This window comes from Lepisosteus platostomus, chromosome 14 (genome assembly GCF_059453375.1).
Source record: "Lepisosteus platostomus isolate fLepPlt1 chromosome 14, fLepPlt1.hap1, whole genome shotgun sequence".
Classification (NCBI taxonomy): Eukaryota; Metazoa; Chordata; class Actinopteri; order Semionotiformes; family Lepisosteidae; genus Lepisosteus; species Lepisosteus platostomus.
In genome coordinates this window covers 37,187,943-37,205,914 of record NC_142624.1, presented here as the reverse complement: position 1 = coordinate 37,205,914, position 17,972 = coordinate 37,187,943, and the positions used below count along the sequence as shown (strand labels likewise).

Here is a 17,972-nt window from a genome sequence, read left to right as displayed (position 1 = left end):
AGTACTTCCTGCCTGCTATTGTAAGGATATCAGCACACGTCCCCTGAGTATCTTAGTGTATCTATCCTGTAGAGATTATACTGGACCTTAGTGAGAAATGTCAGGCATTTGTTAGTATTATTCAATGGAATTTAAACCACATCTAAAAGCTGCCAGTCTTATTCTGATTTTTATTAGAATTGTTATTGTTTAACACCATAAATAATGGAAAGAAGAATCATGTTTTTGAAATCAAAGTGTTTATTTGCCTGATTTTTACTTGGCATTTCCTGAATCCTCAAGCCTGCAAAGATTTAAGACAAAATTTCACTTAAGATATGAATAATTCATTTTACCATCCTCGTCGTCATGATCGTGTTTGTTTATATGGAGCGTTTTACTTGATGTGCGAAACACAAAGGTTCACGAAGTGAGAAAGAAAACAGTTTCAAATGGGCAATACAAAGCACTCAGCAGGTTAAATCACAGCCTTACATTACAGCTCGATAATTACAGTGGCAGAAATAAATAATACAGCAACACATTGAGAAAATCCAATACGAGCCCACGTAGAAAAGTATGGTTTTAATTTAAACCTCAAGATAGTGGAGCATTATTGTTACTCTGCTATCACAGGGCATGGGTTCCCAAATTGTGGTGCGGAGATGCTGAAAGTGTTTTTGCCAGCTGGTTTACATCTAACTGATATCAGAGCCGATAGCTTCATATCTGATCACTCATTATAGCTACACCAGGGAACCATTGATCGTGCGACTCTCCTGCTCTGTAGTTGGGGCTGATTATCAGACTCCCCTGCCAGTGACACCTGGTGTGTTTTGCCAAATGTCAGTGGGGTGTAATCGTCACTGTACCACTCCCTTCACAGTAATGAGATTTGCCCAGTTAGGAACTGCTTTCTCGCCAGTTTGTTATCTATAGACTTGGCTACAGTCAATGTGTGCCAAATTGTAGAAAAAAGAACCTTCTGAACTGATGGTGAGTTGGAAAGATTTTCAATGGCTTGGTTTGGTCTTTGCCTAGGAGTAAAGCTTAAAATAAAAGAGGGCAAACAGCAGTGTCTGAAATGTACAGAAAGCATGTCGATCACCTCAGGGAAATGGCACAGTCCTCTGCTCAGTAAACCTCTGTATACTGTAAACCCTTTAATAAAGCTGTGTCTGCAGTCAATGAAACAGACTCACTGGCTGCTTAAACTAATGTGTTCCAAAGTGATTGCCCGATTAGGAATAAATGCAATTTTGCAAATTTCTCTCATAACTCAGGGCTTTAATTTCCCATGAACAAGTCCACATTAATATTGGCTGTTGCCATCTTGAAAAGTGCCTGTGTAGATGCATCGTGTACAGTAATTCATCAGACGTGCAGATGCATCTCCATGGAAGACATTTTCTGCTTTTCTGTGATTTGGGAGATCATTTGTGCTGTGCAACTATATACTGTATGTGGTTGTCTTAAAAAGAGCTAACCAGGGACTTCAGAGTAGCTCAAGTGATAAAGGTACAGACTTAGTTCTATGGCTGCAGGTTCGAGTCGTGCTTCTCCTCCAATGTTAAGCATCCCCTACGGGGCTGTGTGCCCTTTGAGGTGTTAAGGGACAAGTGGCTAGAGGCCGGAAAAAACACTTTTTGGTATAAAAAACATCCATACACACGAATATCGTGTTTAAACTAGAAAGCTGATGTAACATTTCTGATAATTAAATTCCACTGTTTAAAACTCTCTGAAACTAAGGTTAAACAATTCAATATTTTGTCTTTATTTCGCAATTTGGAAAAAAAGGACGGATAACTAGCAGTTGGCGGTCAGTTTTGAGATTGAAAAGATGCAGTACTTCACAAAAACGAACGTCCAGAGAACTGAGAGCTCCTGGATGTTGTGATTCAGTTTTCTGTCTTCGGGAGACCATGCAGCTGCATTTCACGGAGCTAATGTGGTGTGCCTCTCCTGCCTCGTTCTGAAAATGTGTTGCAGTCAGTGAGCAGGGAGCGAGAGTGGAAGAGTGAATGGCTGAGGAATCTGATGTCATCTTGAATACCGCTACACAGGGCTCTTATCTGCTCTTCGGCGGCGCTTTATGTAATAGTGGTCATGTGACAACGGTCGTGCTGAGTGATAAAGCAGTCTCCGACCGCTGTGTAGCAGGAGCCAGACTAATGACATTATCCAGATCTGTCGGTGAAGACATTGACAGGGATTGCCTGATATGGGCACATTCAATCCTCTTTACTTTGACTTTTACCTTTCCTTCAAGGAGGGCGGACAAAGGTTGCTCTGGTTCAGCTGGATGTCTTGATTGATTATTAGTCGGATTCCATCTGGGGCGCTCAGTAATGCGATCATGTACTGTGCTTCGCAGCATCTGCACGACTTGAGGAAGTGGAGCAACAGATCTGATGTAAGGAAACTGTTATGCATTACACACATTCAATCTTTGCTGATGCAAATTTAAACAGCTTTATTGGCATTGCCGGTAAATCACAGCTCTGCCAAAGCATATACAGTCAAAACGATATCGTCAGTGAGGTCATCATGACAGTTAAAAGCGGTTTAAAGAAATGCCTTTTAATCTGTCATCTTCACCCTGAATAAGACTAGAAGGATATCCATCGAGTATCAGCTGGAATTATCGAGCAATTAATGAAGTTTCTAGTAGGCGTGATTAAGTTATTTTGTATAGGCGCTCCTTTAAGGAATCACATGGCTGTCACAGGTTAATTTTTTAAACGTTTTTTCAGCTCTGTTGTGATTTTTAGAACTGTCGTAGAACTGTAAGAAACAACACGATAAAATACTGCTCAATTTTTCTAGATCACCCCATTATCCACATGTACGGTGGGATATGAATGTCTTTATTTTTAAGTCTCCCTGTACACAAAATGTACTTGTAGGCGTTGCCTTATTTTAAAGCAAAAATATAATTTTACTCTTTTTGCTTATACTTCCAGTGTTGCTGTACATAATGACTTATACAGTATATTATTTGAGCATTCGTACTTTGATGTACCTCACACCACGTTTCAACCAATTTAATTCCATGGAAATAAAAATCAGTTGATCATTTTTCACTTTGTGTGTCATTCCTATGTTTTGAGGCCCCAGCCCATGTGAGGATGGGAATTGAACTCAGTTTTCTTCTTTGCGCGATGTAGCAGGTTGGACCGCCTTTTTTTTCTAAATGGGCGGATGAGGGAAAATGGCATTTATGAAGGCTTTATGAATCCCGTTTATTATTATTTATTAAGAGAGCAGCAATATTGAATAATAACAGCCTGAACTATAGCCTGAAATTCATCCATTAAACCTAACACTAAGGTTGAGGGCATGTTATAATAAAATTTAACATTCTGTACAGTACCATCATCATTTGTGGTGTCTCTGTAAATTCACCTAATCTAACCTAACATATCTTTAGTTTTCTTACATTCCAAAATAAGAATTCCAAATAAAAATGATAATGTGAGACAAGAATAGCATGATAAATTTGATTAAAATGCAGACAAAGGAATCCAGGGGAACACATTTAACAACAAGGATAAGAACATAATAAACATTGCAAACTAGGAAAGGCTGGATCATGTGGTAGTTCAACCAATTCATTTTAAAGAGACTTGTACCCTACGTCTTTGTGTAAAGATACATTTCCCATTCTCAGTCCTTCATAAGCTTCCTTTTAGTTCCCAGCTGTGACCCCGTGATCTTTGCCTCACTACTACATGTGAAATAGTTCCCTGGGTTGAGCCTATTCATTCCCCCTTTGGATTTTATATACCTGACTGAGATCTCGTCTCCTTTGTTCTGTCTGAAGAGATTCATCTCCATCGTCCTGTCCATATATGACAATCCTCTGTGGCCAGGAGCTCATCTTTACACTGTTTCAAAGGAATAATATCCTTTTACTGGCTGGCCAAAACCAGTCAATATTTAAATGAGTTCTTATTAGGGTTGTATCAAACTTCAACATAGGTTATTGTGATTTACATTCCTTGCTCTTTGCCATACAGTATATTCAAGCATCCCATTTGCCTTTTTAGTGCTTTCCCGTGTGCTTGATGAAGTCACAGAGGATACAGACACTACATGGACATGCAGATCTCTTTTCATGTGTAGCCCCCTGCAGCTCAGACTCACCCATGCATGAGTTGTGTGCGTTCCCAGTTCCTGACTTTACACTTACCAATGTTAAATTTCATTTGACAGGTGTCTGCCTACTGCATGATTTTGTCTTTCTCTGACTCCTTTACTACTGTCTCTGTTTGTCACTCCCCCTATTTTTGTATCATCTGAATATTTAATTAATTGGCTAACTAAATTTTGTTGCTATACAGTAGATTAGGAAAAGCACCAGGCCTAAAACGGATCCCTGTGGTGCACGGTTGCCTACATCCGTCCAGTTAGATGTCATACCCCCTAAAAAGACACTGTTTCCTGTACATTAACCTGTTCTCGATCAATGTGGATCCAAGAGGTACCGATCCATTTCAATACCTTAGATTCCTATAGATTTTAATTTGAGAATCAGCTCTTTATGTGGAGCCTTATTAAAAATCTTCTAGAAGTGTAAATGTACACTAGCTTGTTCATAGTCTAGCAAATAATTAAACAAGCAATCCCTTTCTAAAGCCATATTGGCTGTCTATTTAAACGTCATTGTTTTGTAAATACAGTATTATTCTAATTCAGCTCAATGTGTTGTTTCCCTAATTGTACCTGTATCAGTTGTAAAAAACATTTGTAGTTTCCCGGTTTAGTTCTCTCCTCTTTTTGGGAACTGGCATTACATTTGCCATTCTTCAATCTGTAGAAGCAGATCCGATCTTGAGTGAGAGCTGAAATGTTCTACCTAGGAGTCTATGAATGACATCGCTCATTTCCTTCAGCATGACTTAGAGAATATCATTAGGCCCTGGTGATTTATTAGTTTTTGGCTGTTCTGGTCCCTGTAGAACATCAGTGTCAGTTACCCCATACTACAGGAGCTCATTTTATAACAAGGGGCATGCTATATGTGCCTTCTATTGTTAAATTTAATTTAAATTAAAGGAAATTAATTTCCTTTACTTAACTGGTTCCATTCTTCACCCCTCTGCTCCTCTTAGTACCACCTTCCACGGTCACTGAATCCATCTTTTCCCTTTTCATCACTCATAAACTCAACCTCATTCCTCAGTGATCCCATCATGTCCATTCCCTTAATTCCGTTCACATTGTGTGAAAAGATCAGGTCAATAAGAGCACTTTCCATAGTTTGTGCCTTTGTAATCTGAGTTAAGAAGCATTTATTAACCTTTCTGACCATGTCAATACGAGCCCCGGTTTATGCTTGAAAACGTCCAGTAATCTAACCTCTGGCCTTTCCTGTATACTATTCTGATCTCATCACACAGAAATCTACAGAACTCGCGCCAGTGCCTGTATGAGGAGGTCTATTGCATGCACTCGGTGTTGAGCACTTAGAATTTCTCTTTTCCAGTTTTACTTATACAGATTCTAAACTGCCTGTATCTTCTTGCTTCAGTTGTCCAGCTTGTGGGAGATTTCTGATGCACAATCATACACCACCACCTCTTCTATCCTGCTTGTCTTTCCATATCTACCAGTTAATTTTATATTCATCCCTGTCATCCTACCCTGTCTGTGCTGTAGATAACTGTTGTAACAGTCATACCTACAGTATGTGATAGTCACCTGTTAATGCTTTAGCTTTGCGTTCTTGCATGTTATTCCTTCAGACAAGATATCGTTGATAAAATACAGGATGATAATGATCCATGTCATTCTGGAGTGCATAATATTACCCAGCTGTATGTGCATAAGAGACGCTTTTGCTTTGATGACAAATGGCGTGTCACTTGCGAAATGACGGAAATGGTTAGGTGTTTGCTTGCAAGAAGTCTGAGGTGCCTCTACAGAGTGCGCAAGGAGGGTTACTTTTTTCACTGCTTTCTTGATAGAGAGAGACTGGAGAGAGTGGGAGCAGAGTTCGGTCAGTTTCCCAGCAGCCAGCAAGACATGATTAATAATATGGGGGTGGGGAGGAAGCTCAGCTCCATTGATCATAATATTATTAGACTAGTTATTAGAGGGAGGAATCAAACCGCAGCAAAGCAAACAGGCGAACACAGGAGGATATTCAAGAACGTTTTATTCACTGCTTCAGCCGGAACCGCTGCACTTCAACATATCCTTCCAAAAGAAGCACATTGTAGGACAAAAGCACATATGAAATGCAGGGACTGATGCGTGAGGAAGAGTGCTGAATTGCTGTGGACGTTCAGCATGCGTGTTTGTGTTGGGTGGTTATTTATTGTCACTTATCTGATATTTCTGCTTTTGTTTTGTGGGGAAAAAAAGCAGGTCAAGCTTAAGATACAAACCGAGGAGACATCTTCTGTACAAATTCTAAACGTTTAAAAGAATTATAATTTATCTGCTTCCAAAAGCTGACATACTGTATAAGTGTTGAAAACCAAAGTCCCTTTCTTTAAAAATAAAAATAACAGGACACTTCACTTCAGTAACGTTGACAATTGCCTACCATGGTATTCCGAAATCAGATTCATTATGCGGCTTATTTTTTTCACTGCTTTCCTGAAAGTTAAAATGTGTCTTATCATTCATTCATCATGCTCAAAGCTGCTCGTCAGTGTTGCATCGAGTCATAGAGGGAAAACACAGGCAACAAGGGGCACATGAATTAATTCTAAAAGTACAAAGAATTCTTAGATGGGATTCTTTTTGTGTATTTCTTCTTAATCAGGTTTCAAGGGGGGGTCGCTTTGTGAAGAATCTTTTGATTCCATGATCAAAGAACTTCATTGCAACTGTATCCAGTAGCCTGTCATCATAAAGAATGGGTCTTATTTTAAATCAACAGACATAGTTGTGTTGCACTTTGCATGCAGTGGCTATTTGTATCTTTCTGTATTTTATTAACTTGATTACCTTACACAGTCATGGTGAAAAGATTTATTTTGCTACTTAAATACAAGGCCAGCATTGAGCACTTTATTGCATTTTGAAATATCATTTTTGAAAAATATTCCAGTATTTTGAATAAAGGTTGGCAGATGATAAGTTTGTATGAACAACATACACAGATTTAGTGAGTAGAAAAAGTGTGAAACCTTACTTCAGAACTCCTTAAAAAATAAGGATTTTTTCAATTTTCCATTTACTCACTGAATCAACTCCAACCGTTATTTTTTGTTAATGGGTTTTAGTTAATTTGGGTTTTTGTTTTGGGTGAAAATTAAAATATTTCTCATTGTGTTTTGATTTAACAGAATGTGCACATCATTTTAATCTGTCGTAAGGTTCTGTAAGCATTTTAGAACTTAATGAAACAATCTATGCATGTTGTATTATCAAGTCAAGCGGACAAGAAGATAATATTATTCGTTATTATTTAGTATCAAATTTTCGTTTTAATTGCTGTCTATATAACATTATTATATGTAGGTAAAGGAATTATGTCTTGTAAAGTATGCTCAGATGCTGATGGGTTTGTTAAATTACACAGCAGTGTTTTTGCTCCAGTTCAATATATTAAAATGTATACGGTAATGATTATTAGCATATTGAATATACCTCTAAAAACAAATTCTCCCTTGCCATTTCATAGAACACAGAGAATGTCTTATTTCATATCTGTTACTGTATAACAAGTGTTGAACAGGGAATTTTAATTGAGTCTAATTGTCTAGCATACGATGTGCCACCACATAATGTCTTAAAATTTCTTAGAATTAAAAGTACAATCAATGACGAATATTACTCTGCTCCATAAAGTACAACAAGACACAGAATGTCTTTAAGAAAGTTAAAAAACAACAAATGTACACAGCTGGATTTAAAAGTGCAATTAAAAGAGTTTTAAAATCAATGTGTTAGAGAAATACAGTAGCACAAAGCACTTGAATTCAGAAGTGGTAAAATATCTCAACACTGACTGTGCTCTAGTTTTTCCTAAGCATTTTCAGCCAATCATAGGATTTTCTCTTCTTCTGATGGATTATTGACCCAGCCAGTGTTTTCCCTGACTGCAGTTAATGTTGTTTCCAATTTGATTATTTCAACTAAATTTGCTCACAGGGTGCTGAAGAACTTCAAAAGGCCTGCAGTATTTTGAAAGCTGTTGCCGAACTTGTGTGCTTTAATCGGGAAGACTTTGATCCCTTATTAATACAGCACTGTCTCCATGGTCTGGCTGTTTCTCTCTGCACCTGTATCAATAGCATTAGGGCTCACCATCAAGCTATGTACATAAGACACACCGTTCTACAACCTCCTGAGGTTAAAGGGGGGTTAAAATGATTTGAAAGCTGCATTTTACTAAATAGCCAAAGAGCAACAGTAATATTACATCTAAAGTTCATCTTTAGCATTTGTGGCAATGAGTTTCTGTTTTCTTCCTAGTTCAAATGAATTATGTGACATAATACCTAAGGTATTCTGTTACAGCAATTGGATATTTCAAGTTAAGCAATAAAAATGTTACCTATGTCTACTGTATATACTGTTTAATAGAGTATATCACAATTAAATCATACTGAAATTCATGATGTTTAAGAAGCTTGGCATATTGTTTGACTACGTGTTTCTTACATTTTTTTAATTGATTGTGAATAAGTGCTTAATTAGCATGCAGAAGAACAGCATAGACAAAATTCAAGTAATCTATATAAAGACAAAGCAAGGGCAATGCCTTTCTACAGTTTCACATCAGTGCACTGCAGCCCCAGAATCTGCAGAGATACTTGCTCTATTACAGACATACTCAAGTACATACAAATACATCTTACTGACATTCAGTACATACTGTAGTACTGTGTACAAAATAACAGAAGTCAATAGGTTCCACATAAAAACTGGGTCTGTGTGTAAATCAGAGATTTCTGAGAATTTCAAGGATTTTTGCAATCATTGTTATACTTCTTGGGAAAACACACTATAGTTAATTTTGGTTCTTAGTTCTTTCAGTTACATTTAAATGCAAAACACTTTTTTTGTTTTACTTTTTTAAAGGTAACTGCAGAGATATGTGATGAATCACCTATTAATTAGCATCAATAAAGCTTCAATAAAAAGTCTACAAAAATGATTTATTTACTTCAGGACGTACAAGATTTTCACTGTGAGCAATTGTTTTTTTATCAAAGCAAAACTGGATTTGATCTTATAAAAGAAACGTGTTTACTAGCTTACAATGCTTTCTTTTTTGCATTTAGTAGCTGGTTTTCATCTACAAATCCCACGGATGCACATTGTTGTATGCTGAAGGAAGTATCTGTATCATGTACAATTTGATCATGTTCTTTAAAAGTGACAGAAATCATTGTCGAGAGAGATGATAGGAAGTTCTTTTGTGAAGGTGCTATTATATAAGATTTAATAATATAAGAAAGCATTCATATGGGAAGATGGCATTCAGCCCATATAGCCTGTCTGATACTGTACTGTACATAGTAGCAAATTGGTCTCAAGATCTCATCCAGTTTCTTGAAAGAAGCTAGCGTATCAGCTTCAGCTACAGAGCTGGGTACTCCCACCTTAGGTGGCTCTGTGGCTAAGGATCTGCGCCTGTGACTGGAAGGTTGCCAGTTCAAATCCCGCGGCCGGCAGAGGAATCCTACTCCGTTGGGCCCCTGAGCAAGGCCCTTAACCCCAACTGCACCAGGGGCGCTGTACAATGGCTGACCCTGCGCTCTGACCCCAAGCTTCTCTCCCTGTCTGTGTGTCTGTGTCTCCATGGAGAAAAGCTGGGGTATGCGAAAAGACGACTTCCTTATGCAAGAAATTGTATAGGGCTAATAAAGAAACATTATCATTATTATTATTATTATAACATTATTAAATGCCTCCTATTCCCAGTTTTAAATATGCTTTTACATATTTTCCGCTTGTGTCCTCTGGTTCGTGTTGTAGTCGAAACTGCTGATAAACATGACAGATCTCACAGAGGTGTTTGTAACTTGATAAACGTGGCCATGATGGTCTGGTTTTGGAACTTCCCATGTTTCATTATCAAGAGCGGGGCTCTGAGTTCCTCCTGTGTGTTTTTGCCAACACCTCTCAGGGTTCAGCTGATTCCTACACTAGCAGACCATCTGATTCCGATGTCTCTCTGGAGGAGGACAGGGAAGGAGTCCGGCAGGAACGAGAGCAGCAGGCAGCCATCCAGCTGGAAAGGGCAAAGGTGAGAGATGGCAATCCAGTTCCACCACCACCCTCCGCTGGCTCCACGAATGCCCCCACTGTGTACTGTCTGCTCTTACAGCCCCATGTCCCACAAAACTGCAGCGTAATGGATGCCCTCTTACATTTTCTAGTGTGCTTTCTTCATAGGCCAAAGCTGTAGCCTTTGCGGTGAAGACCAATGTCAGCTACTGTGGAGCTCTGGATGAGGATGTGCCGGTAGCAGGCACGGCCATTTCATTCGATGTCAAGGACTTTCTGCACATTAAAGAGGTAGGATGTCTTACTGGTCGCGAAAAAGAAAGTAAAACATCTGGACCCTTAAATTATAGGATAAAACAAGATCTCCCGCACACTACAGTATCGATTAGTGCTCTGGTAAAGGTCTCCATCAGGTTTTTGTTCTGTCTGCTATGCAATATGAGTTTTGAATATTGCAGTGTGTAGTAACATGTTTATTCTTTGGCTGTATTGTCCAGCGTACCTGTAAAAGAAGTCAGTGTATCTGGACATTTTATGCTTCACTTGATTTCGTGAGACGATGAACTCCTAACTTGGTTGTCACAAATTATTTTAACAAGGACAGAACTGTTTTTCTTTCTTTGAGGATCATTGGATTTTTTCATGGTGCATACTTTCTGAAATCTTTAAATTGTGAATTTACCACAGTAAAAACCGGATAAACATTTTGCATAGTTTTGTGAGGTCTTTGAAGTGTGTGCTGTCTCCCACAATCCTGAGTGTCTAAACGTTTCAATCAAACAGGCCCATTAAAGTGGAAGCCTGTGTACTTTGTAAATTGCCAGCAATTACAACTTGGATAAAGAGTTTCCTTTTAAATCAAGATTTGGCTTTAATTTTTAATCTTTTGCTTTCAATTTATTAAGCAGAGGCAGAATTATTACTCTTCTAGATTGTTTTGTTTTCTTAAGCTTGTTTCCCTGAACTAAACTGAAACAAACAGATGCATTTCTAGTCTCCATCTCAGTAACTAGTAAATGCCAAACTCAGTACACATGTCTTGTACTCAACGTACACATTTATTCTGCAGCTTCGAAAAAAACATTGGCTTTAGATCCGGTCATTGAAAACACAGAAATACATTTTCCATGGCCTCATGGAAATAGCACATATACAGTATAAACATGGAGCTGGTCCTTGAGGGGAGGTGCCAGTCAGATAGAAGTAACTGGGTCATCCTGGAGCAGTTACACAGCAGTGGTGTCTGCCCCAGTCTCCACTGAACGTCGCAGGAGTGCTGCCTCCAAGGTGTCCACACAGAACTCAACTCTTAGAGCAACCTGCACTCAATCTGCCAAGCAGGAAAGCTCTAATCCCAAATGAGCCGATCTCTTTGTTTCTCTCCCAGCCCAGAGATGTGTTTCTCTAAAGCATGCAGAAGTCCTGAACTGTTGGGGCTGAAAAAGCTGCAAGCCAGTTGTACAGTATATGAATCCATTTTGTGTGGGTACGTGAAACGCGGTCTACAGTTAATTTCCAAAACTATGGTCCTGCACACAGAAGTACAACAATGACTGGTGGATAGGACGACTGGTAAAGGAGGGCTGTGAGATTGGATTCATCCCAAGTCCCCTCAAGCTGGAGAACATCCGAATCCAACAGGAACAGAAAAGAGGGCGCTTCCACGGGTAAGAGAGCAGTCCTACAGTCTCCCACCGCGCCTCTCTTGTTTTCACACCGGCATAGTTCATAGAGTTCGGAATGATGTCCTCTTCCCGTCTGGGGAGGAGTAGTGTAACTGGCTAATACAATTCCCTTGACCGGTGTCAGAGCTTTCACATTTCTATTCTACTTATAACTTGGTGCAAAAGGCTCAGCACAACCAAAAAGCACGACTGTTTACTGAATTCTGTTTTATTTTGATAGATTATATTAAGTGGACAACACCAACTCCAGTTTAAGAAACCGAGAGCCGATTGGAAGAGCTGCCAGATCTCTGATTGCAGAACTCTGCTGAGAGGAAAGCGTCCCTGGCAGTTGCTGATATCCAGTTGTGTCACACAGATAGCCAGCAGCTCTTGGGCCAGAGCAAGTCAGCCAGCTGCTCTGGTTGTTTGCTGTAGCTGGCTATCAGCAATCAGGCCAGGGCCGGTTCATTGTTGACAGCCAATCCTTGACTCTATGTCCGTAAAGGAACTGAACTGTTTTAGCACTTTCAGCTTACTCATCCTGTGTAGCAGTTGTTCAGTGTGAAGAAATGTACTGGTGTATTAATCTTCGATCATTAATACAAGACAAAGTCATATTACTAATTTAGTACCAATGCACCCATGTTTTGTGCTGTAGCTTCGTAACTGTAGTCTTTTAAGATGCGAAAACAACCTACCCTTGTAGACCCGGCTGTCTTAATAATGAATAGAGGTAACTAGGATTTTAGCACACAGTGTAGCTGGAAGAACTCTGGCGCAAAGGTTTTCAATACTAGGCTAGACCGCTGGGACGGAGGTGGGTTCTGAAAGGTCTAGTCTGGCCCTCTGCTAAATTGGAAGCTAAGTTAAGGCACTTGCAATTGGAAGTGATGCAAGATCTATCACCATACAGTAACTCCTTGACGTGCGAGAGAGGTATGTAAAAAAAGACGGCCCTGCTTTGTTGGAAATATTGCCTGACTCAGTGAAAGCTCTGGGGAGTTTCAGACACAAGTCATGCCGTACTGTTCTTGCAGCCCTGCTTTAACCATTTACTTGTGCTTTATATTAATTTTGAAGGTGGGCTCAGTGGAGCTGCAACTTGTTTTGCCGAGATATTTCATGAAACTTCGCTGAAGGTTGTGCTCTAGGGTTGTCCAGGGGTAACCATGGTAAAACTGTGACACATGCATGTTGTTAAAAAGCAAATCTCCACAATATTTTCACACAATACTAGAACTTATAGTCTGGCAGTAGGACTCTCTCCTTCAGTAGCCTCTAAGTGTACTCCTGCCATTGATGAACTGCAACAGTAATGTGAATAAAGAGAATGAAAGCATGCGCCAGGATTGTTCAATGTTTAGGAATTAAAAAGTGACTTGTATATAAATAAACAGAAAAAAAATAAGAACGACCAATGAATATATCACTAAATATAATAGGATTATATAACTATTATAACAAATTGAGAAATAATTACATGTGTTTCTAAGTATTCAATGTTCAAATTTATTCCTGCCCTGTCTGCATGTTGGAAATAAATGCTGTAAATTTATAGAAGATTCTGGAAGTCCTCATGAGCACATCTGTGAGTATTCAAGGAGGTGGAATGGTAAGGAAAAATCAGACTATGTTCTTCAGACAAAACTCTGAAAGTCACAAAGTAATAATTGCCAGAGTATGAATAGATTTGAGCAATGTGCATTTAGAATAATTTATAACAATTTTTGACAGACTTTCTATTTATGTATATGATACTTACAATACTTTTTTATTTGTACCAGAAAATACTTAATGTTCACCTGGATTGTACTGCTAGTCAACTTTCTGTTACAATTCATCAAAGGTATGAGTAAACTTAGAGGCTACCGTAAATGAGTCAGGCTGTTGTGTTCACATTTTTGTCAGTGTTAAAGTCACCCTTTAACAATCACACTAAGTACTCTGACAGCAGCCAAACGGGTAGGAGGTGTTTTTCAGAGATGATAACCCAATTTAACGTTTCCTGAGGCCCTTGCATAGATTGTTTTGTGTTGTCATCTGAATTTTTCTATGGATCCCCTATGTGTTGCAAAAAGAAAGTAAGGAAATTCATGTTATGGAAACACGATACATTCACTCATGAAACCTCTTTTAAATTTGGAGTACACTAGTCAGTGAATGGAACTTTAAGTAATATGGACTTTGTCTTTGCCAGAGTAAGTATATTTCACTTCATTGCTTCTCTTTGGTATACACAGTGTCTGAGTACTCTATCTTCTAAAGATAAAAGGTTAACATCGACTCCCCTGTCTAAATTTTTTAATTGATGATGTTTTTATAAAATATTTTTTATCATAAACCTGGTTTCACTGAATTCATCCTATAAAACCATATTTTACTAATTAATATTTATTATACACACTAGCTCTTTTGTAGTGACCACAACAAATTAGAGCTAAACTCTAATGGAACAAACACCGGCTAATATAAACTCTGCTAAAGTAAGCTACTCAATATGGGTAAAGAAAAACATGTTTGACATTTTCCTTTTCTGAATTTGTAATGTTAAGGACCTCATGATCTGGCACATTGAGTTTTCTTCTTGCCCGAGCATTCTGTATCTATATATAGGTAACAATACAGCTTGTGACACTGTCTTTGAACGGCACAGTGCCAAGGCTTTTACAACTGTCCACATCGTCGTCTGCTTAAGAAAGGAGAAAGGTTTCTATTCTCCCGATCAGAATAGATAGAAAACAGAGAGAAGCTGAATGAATGCCCCACAGATCCCATGCCCCCAGAGAACTGGTGTTTGACAGATCTGATGTACGATGCTGTGTGCAGCACTTTCCTTGTTAAAGCCCTGTTTTGTTCTCCATTGTCCTTTGCAGTAAGTCCAGTGGGAATTCCTCCTCCAGTCTAGGAGAGATGGTATCAGGCACTTTCAGAAACACCCCTCCCTCTGCAGGTGAGCCTTCCTGCAGGTGCCTGGGCGGATCAGCTTCCAAGGCAAAATGGCTGTTCGCCTTCCGATTAACTCAGAATAGAACAACAACAACCGGAACATCCCAGATCAACGGGCTTTGTTAGCGCGCAACTTGTGGACGCTGTTGTCTTGTGGAAGACTCAGGATGCCTACGTTAGTGCTGATGGTGACGCTTATAAAAACGCACTGTGGGATTTCTTTAAAAGTCCCTATGGGTCGCAGCGCTGTTTTGTTAAATTTAGCGCCTTTTTACATGGGCAGAGGTCCCTGACATCTGTCCAGAAATTTCTGAAATGTGAATATGAAAATAGGAAACAACTTTCAGTGTCCATTTGTGCAGGATCATTTATCCATACGCATATTGTGAGTTTGTTTTCTAAAATCCAGATAATTTGATTATTAGTAGTGTATGCTAAATCAGTGAATTCGGACAAACGAATCTGGGAGTCTGGCCTGCCGCACTAACTGACAGAAGGTATGCACGTTCCATGATCAAGTACTGGCTTGCAATAAGAGGAAGGGTGCTGTGGAATGCGCTGCGCGTATTGAGTTCTCTGTGTCTTTCCAGAGCGTGCCATGCATGTTCAATAGGACTCATATCTGGTGAGTGTGATGGCCAGTCCATGTACTCTGTCCGCTCATCTTCCAGATTCTGGTTGACTACGCAAGTTCATAAGTACAATATCAGGGCCAGTAGTGCCGGCAGAAGATCTCACAGTGGGATGAAGCATCTCTTCTTTGCACCCTGAACTGTGATCGAAACTGTGAAGCCGTTGCCCTCCTGGAATTCTTCGCCACTGAGAGCTGACTGTTTTCTTATTTTTTTGCTAGACCTGGTTATTCCAGACGGGCAGATGAAAAGTTTATGTTCTGGCTTTGAAATTGAACCAGTTACCGTGTCTTTATATTATGAGAGCATGTACTTTAATTATTCATGCCAGGTACCCGAAACAGATCGGAGGGCAAACAAACTCATTACAGAATATTGACACCACCAGGAAAGCGTTCTGTGTTTAGATAAATTAGTGTTTTAGGTAACAAGAATCCCAGGCACACAACACTTTTGATGGTTTATTAATACCCATTAAATATATTTTCTCAGAATGAATTTTTCTTATTAGTAACTAGCTGATAACTAGTAACTAGTAGTTGGAAGGAACTCTTTGTGTTATCTGTTTGGGAAATTGAATCTTACAAACAACCAGGAGACATTTTAAGATGAACAACACAGAACTTTATTATCAGATATGAACATGAAAAAGGACACTTAATCCAAAGACCAAAACAAGTAGCACTGGGAAGGCCAATTTATGGTTTCTGATTTCTTATACACAGAATTCTTACTCACCTTCTGTAAACTGGAATATTACTTCTTCTTATTTCAATTTCTTTATAAGACACGTTGAGATATTTGAGGGATGGAAATGAAGAGAGAAATGAAAATGTAGAGAGCTGTTTCATGGTAAAAGGTCAATGGTAAATTCATGCAGAATTAAGACATACAATACTGTACATATGCAAGTCTGGCAGAAAAGAGAGAAAGATTAGAAAGTAAGAAATACCTTGTGAAATTTCACTTCACCTTCTGATAAAAACCATGCTTCACGAAAAAAGAAAGTTTGCACATTATCTTTAATGTACTCTGGTAACTTCCTTTGTTTTTTCAGAATTAAGAACTGAAATACCAAAATTGAAGTTTGTTAATTCTGTTTTATCAAGCCACAGTAGCCTTTTTTTAAAATTGAAAACAGACAGTCTAAATGCATTTCATTGTGTGTGTTTTTTGTTCTGGAAGTGCATTATTGCTGATTACAGGAATGGCATTAACACTGCAATTTTGGGGTTGCTGGAATTAAGATTAATTTTAGGTCTCATTAAAAAGCTAGACCTACAGTAGTTTCATGACTGTAACTAAGATCCATACCAGAAAAGCTGAGTTTTGCAGAAATTATGTTGTTATACTGTACATACTGTAGGAAATCATCTATTTTTATAAATATTATATATTGTAATATACATCTGGATTTACTGCCTTTGGTTTACTAAAATATTTAACGTTCCCTAAAGTGAAGGATTCAAAGATTAAAAGGTAATCACACCTAGATTCCGAAACCAAAAACAAAACATTGTATTGAGGGTTTAAAGCCGCTTTGTTTTGTTTATCATACAAAGTCCTTAAATATGTTTAATATGCTCACAACTGCTTTTTTTTCTCCACAGCAAAGCAGAAGCAGAAAGTGGTAAGTTTTTTCTAGAATAATTTTTTTCTATAAAAGTGCAATTGAACTATTATACTGTGTGTCCACCAGACCTGTTTTGTACATATCCATGGAAACCATGGAAATCCATCATTTTTTTGTACAAATAATTTGGAAAATGTAATACAAATCTTCACTGTGCAGACTTGCCATAAATTACCTATTAACCCCTGTTTATTTTAATTGTGTGCTTATATTTAACCCCATTCATTATTGTGTACAATTACTATCTATGTTTGTAATTGTTTGGACAATTCTTTGAATTGTTACTGAAGGAGTTGTTATAATAAATTTACATTAATACAAACAATTCAGAAAAAGATTGCATTGGTGAAATAAAAGTCAGATTTATGCAGAACAATTTATCCAACTTTTGAAATTTGTATGTATTGCTAATGTTAAAATCTGAACTTTTAAATTGTGATTTTTCATACATTTTCCTTGTCTTTTAAATTCTTTATGGCACAAGTCAAGACAGTTAGCCTACACCCTGTCTTCACCTAAATAATATGTGTTTTTCATTAGTTACAGTCAATTACTAATGACCACATTTAACATCAATTGACACCCAGCTGTGCAGAGCTGTTTTTTTTCAAAACATTCTTAAGGAAGTTTTTAGAACATCCATTTATCTAGTTTCTAGTCCAGTTTCCCCTTCTTTAGAACTGTCGTTTTGTAAAACATACTGTATGAATCATTAAACAAATAAGAACAATACTACCTCAGGAAAAGGGTGCTAAATAAGTGAGGCACATCAGCACATGGACACAGAAAAGCCAGGCTGACACAGCTTTTGGGCAGGTCCAGCACAGTTGGACAGTTCGTCTTTGTTCTCACGAGAACAGGAACCGTCTCTATAAATGATTGCAACTTGTGCAGAACCAATCAGAGGGCTGAATGGCC

The 17,972-nt window shown here is 38.4% G+C and overlaps 1 protein-coding gene and 1 long non-coding RNA gene across 6 annotated transcripts in view; one reads left to right on the top strand and one right to left on the bottom strand.

Moving 5' to 3' along the window:
• The window catches only part of cacnb4a (calcium voltage-gated channel auxiliary subunit beta 4a), a 54,581-nt gene that overhangs the window by 19,295 nt on the left and 17,314 nt on the right, over positions 1 to 17,972 (top strand). For 3 of the 5 annotated variants that reach the window (XM_088606100.1, XM_088606105.1, XM_088606104.1), the window contains 5 exons: positions 10,076 to 10,195; positions 10,345 to 10,467; positions 11,716 to 11,843; positions 14,717 to 14,793; positions 17,032 to 17,051. In XM_088606100.1, the coding sequence (XP_088462226.1) occupies positions 10,076 to 10,195; positions 10,345 to 10,467; positions 11,716 to 11,843; positions 14,717 to 14,793; positions 17,032 to 17,051 (468 nt within the window). Of the gene's footprint in view, positions 1 to 2,257; positions 2,396 to 10,075; positions 10,196 to 10,344; positions 10,468 to 11,715; positions 11,844 to 14,716; positions 14,794 to 17,031; positions 17,052 to 17,972 lie in introns of those variants that run through there. The other 2 variants (XM_088606102.1, XM_088606101.1) reach the window with 2 other exon arrangements.
• LOC148649431 (uncharacterized) lies at positions 238 to 4,005 on the bottom strand. Its single transcript, XR_015926351.1, has 3 exons — positions 3,770 to 4,005; positions 2,240 to 2,390; positions 238 to 283 (listed from the first exon to the last, which is right to left on the bottom strand). It is a non-coding gene; the product is annotated as an uncharacterized LOC148649431 (long non-coding RNA).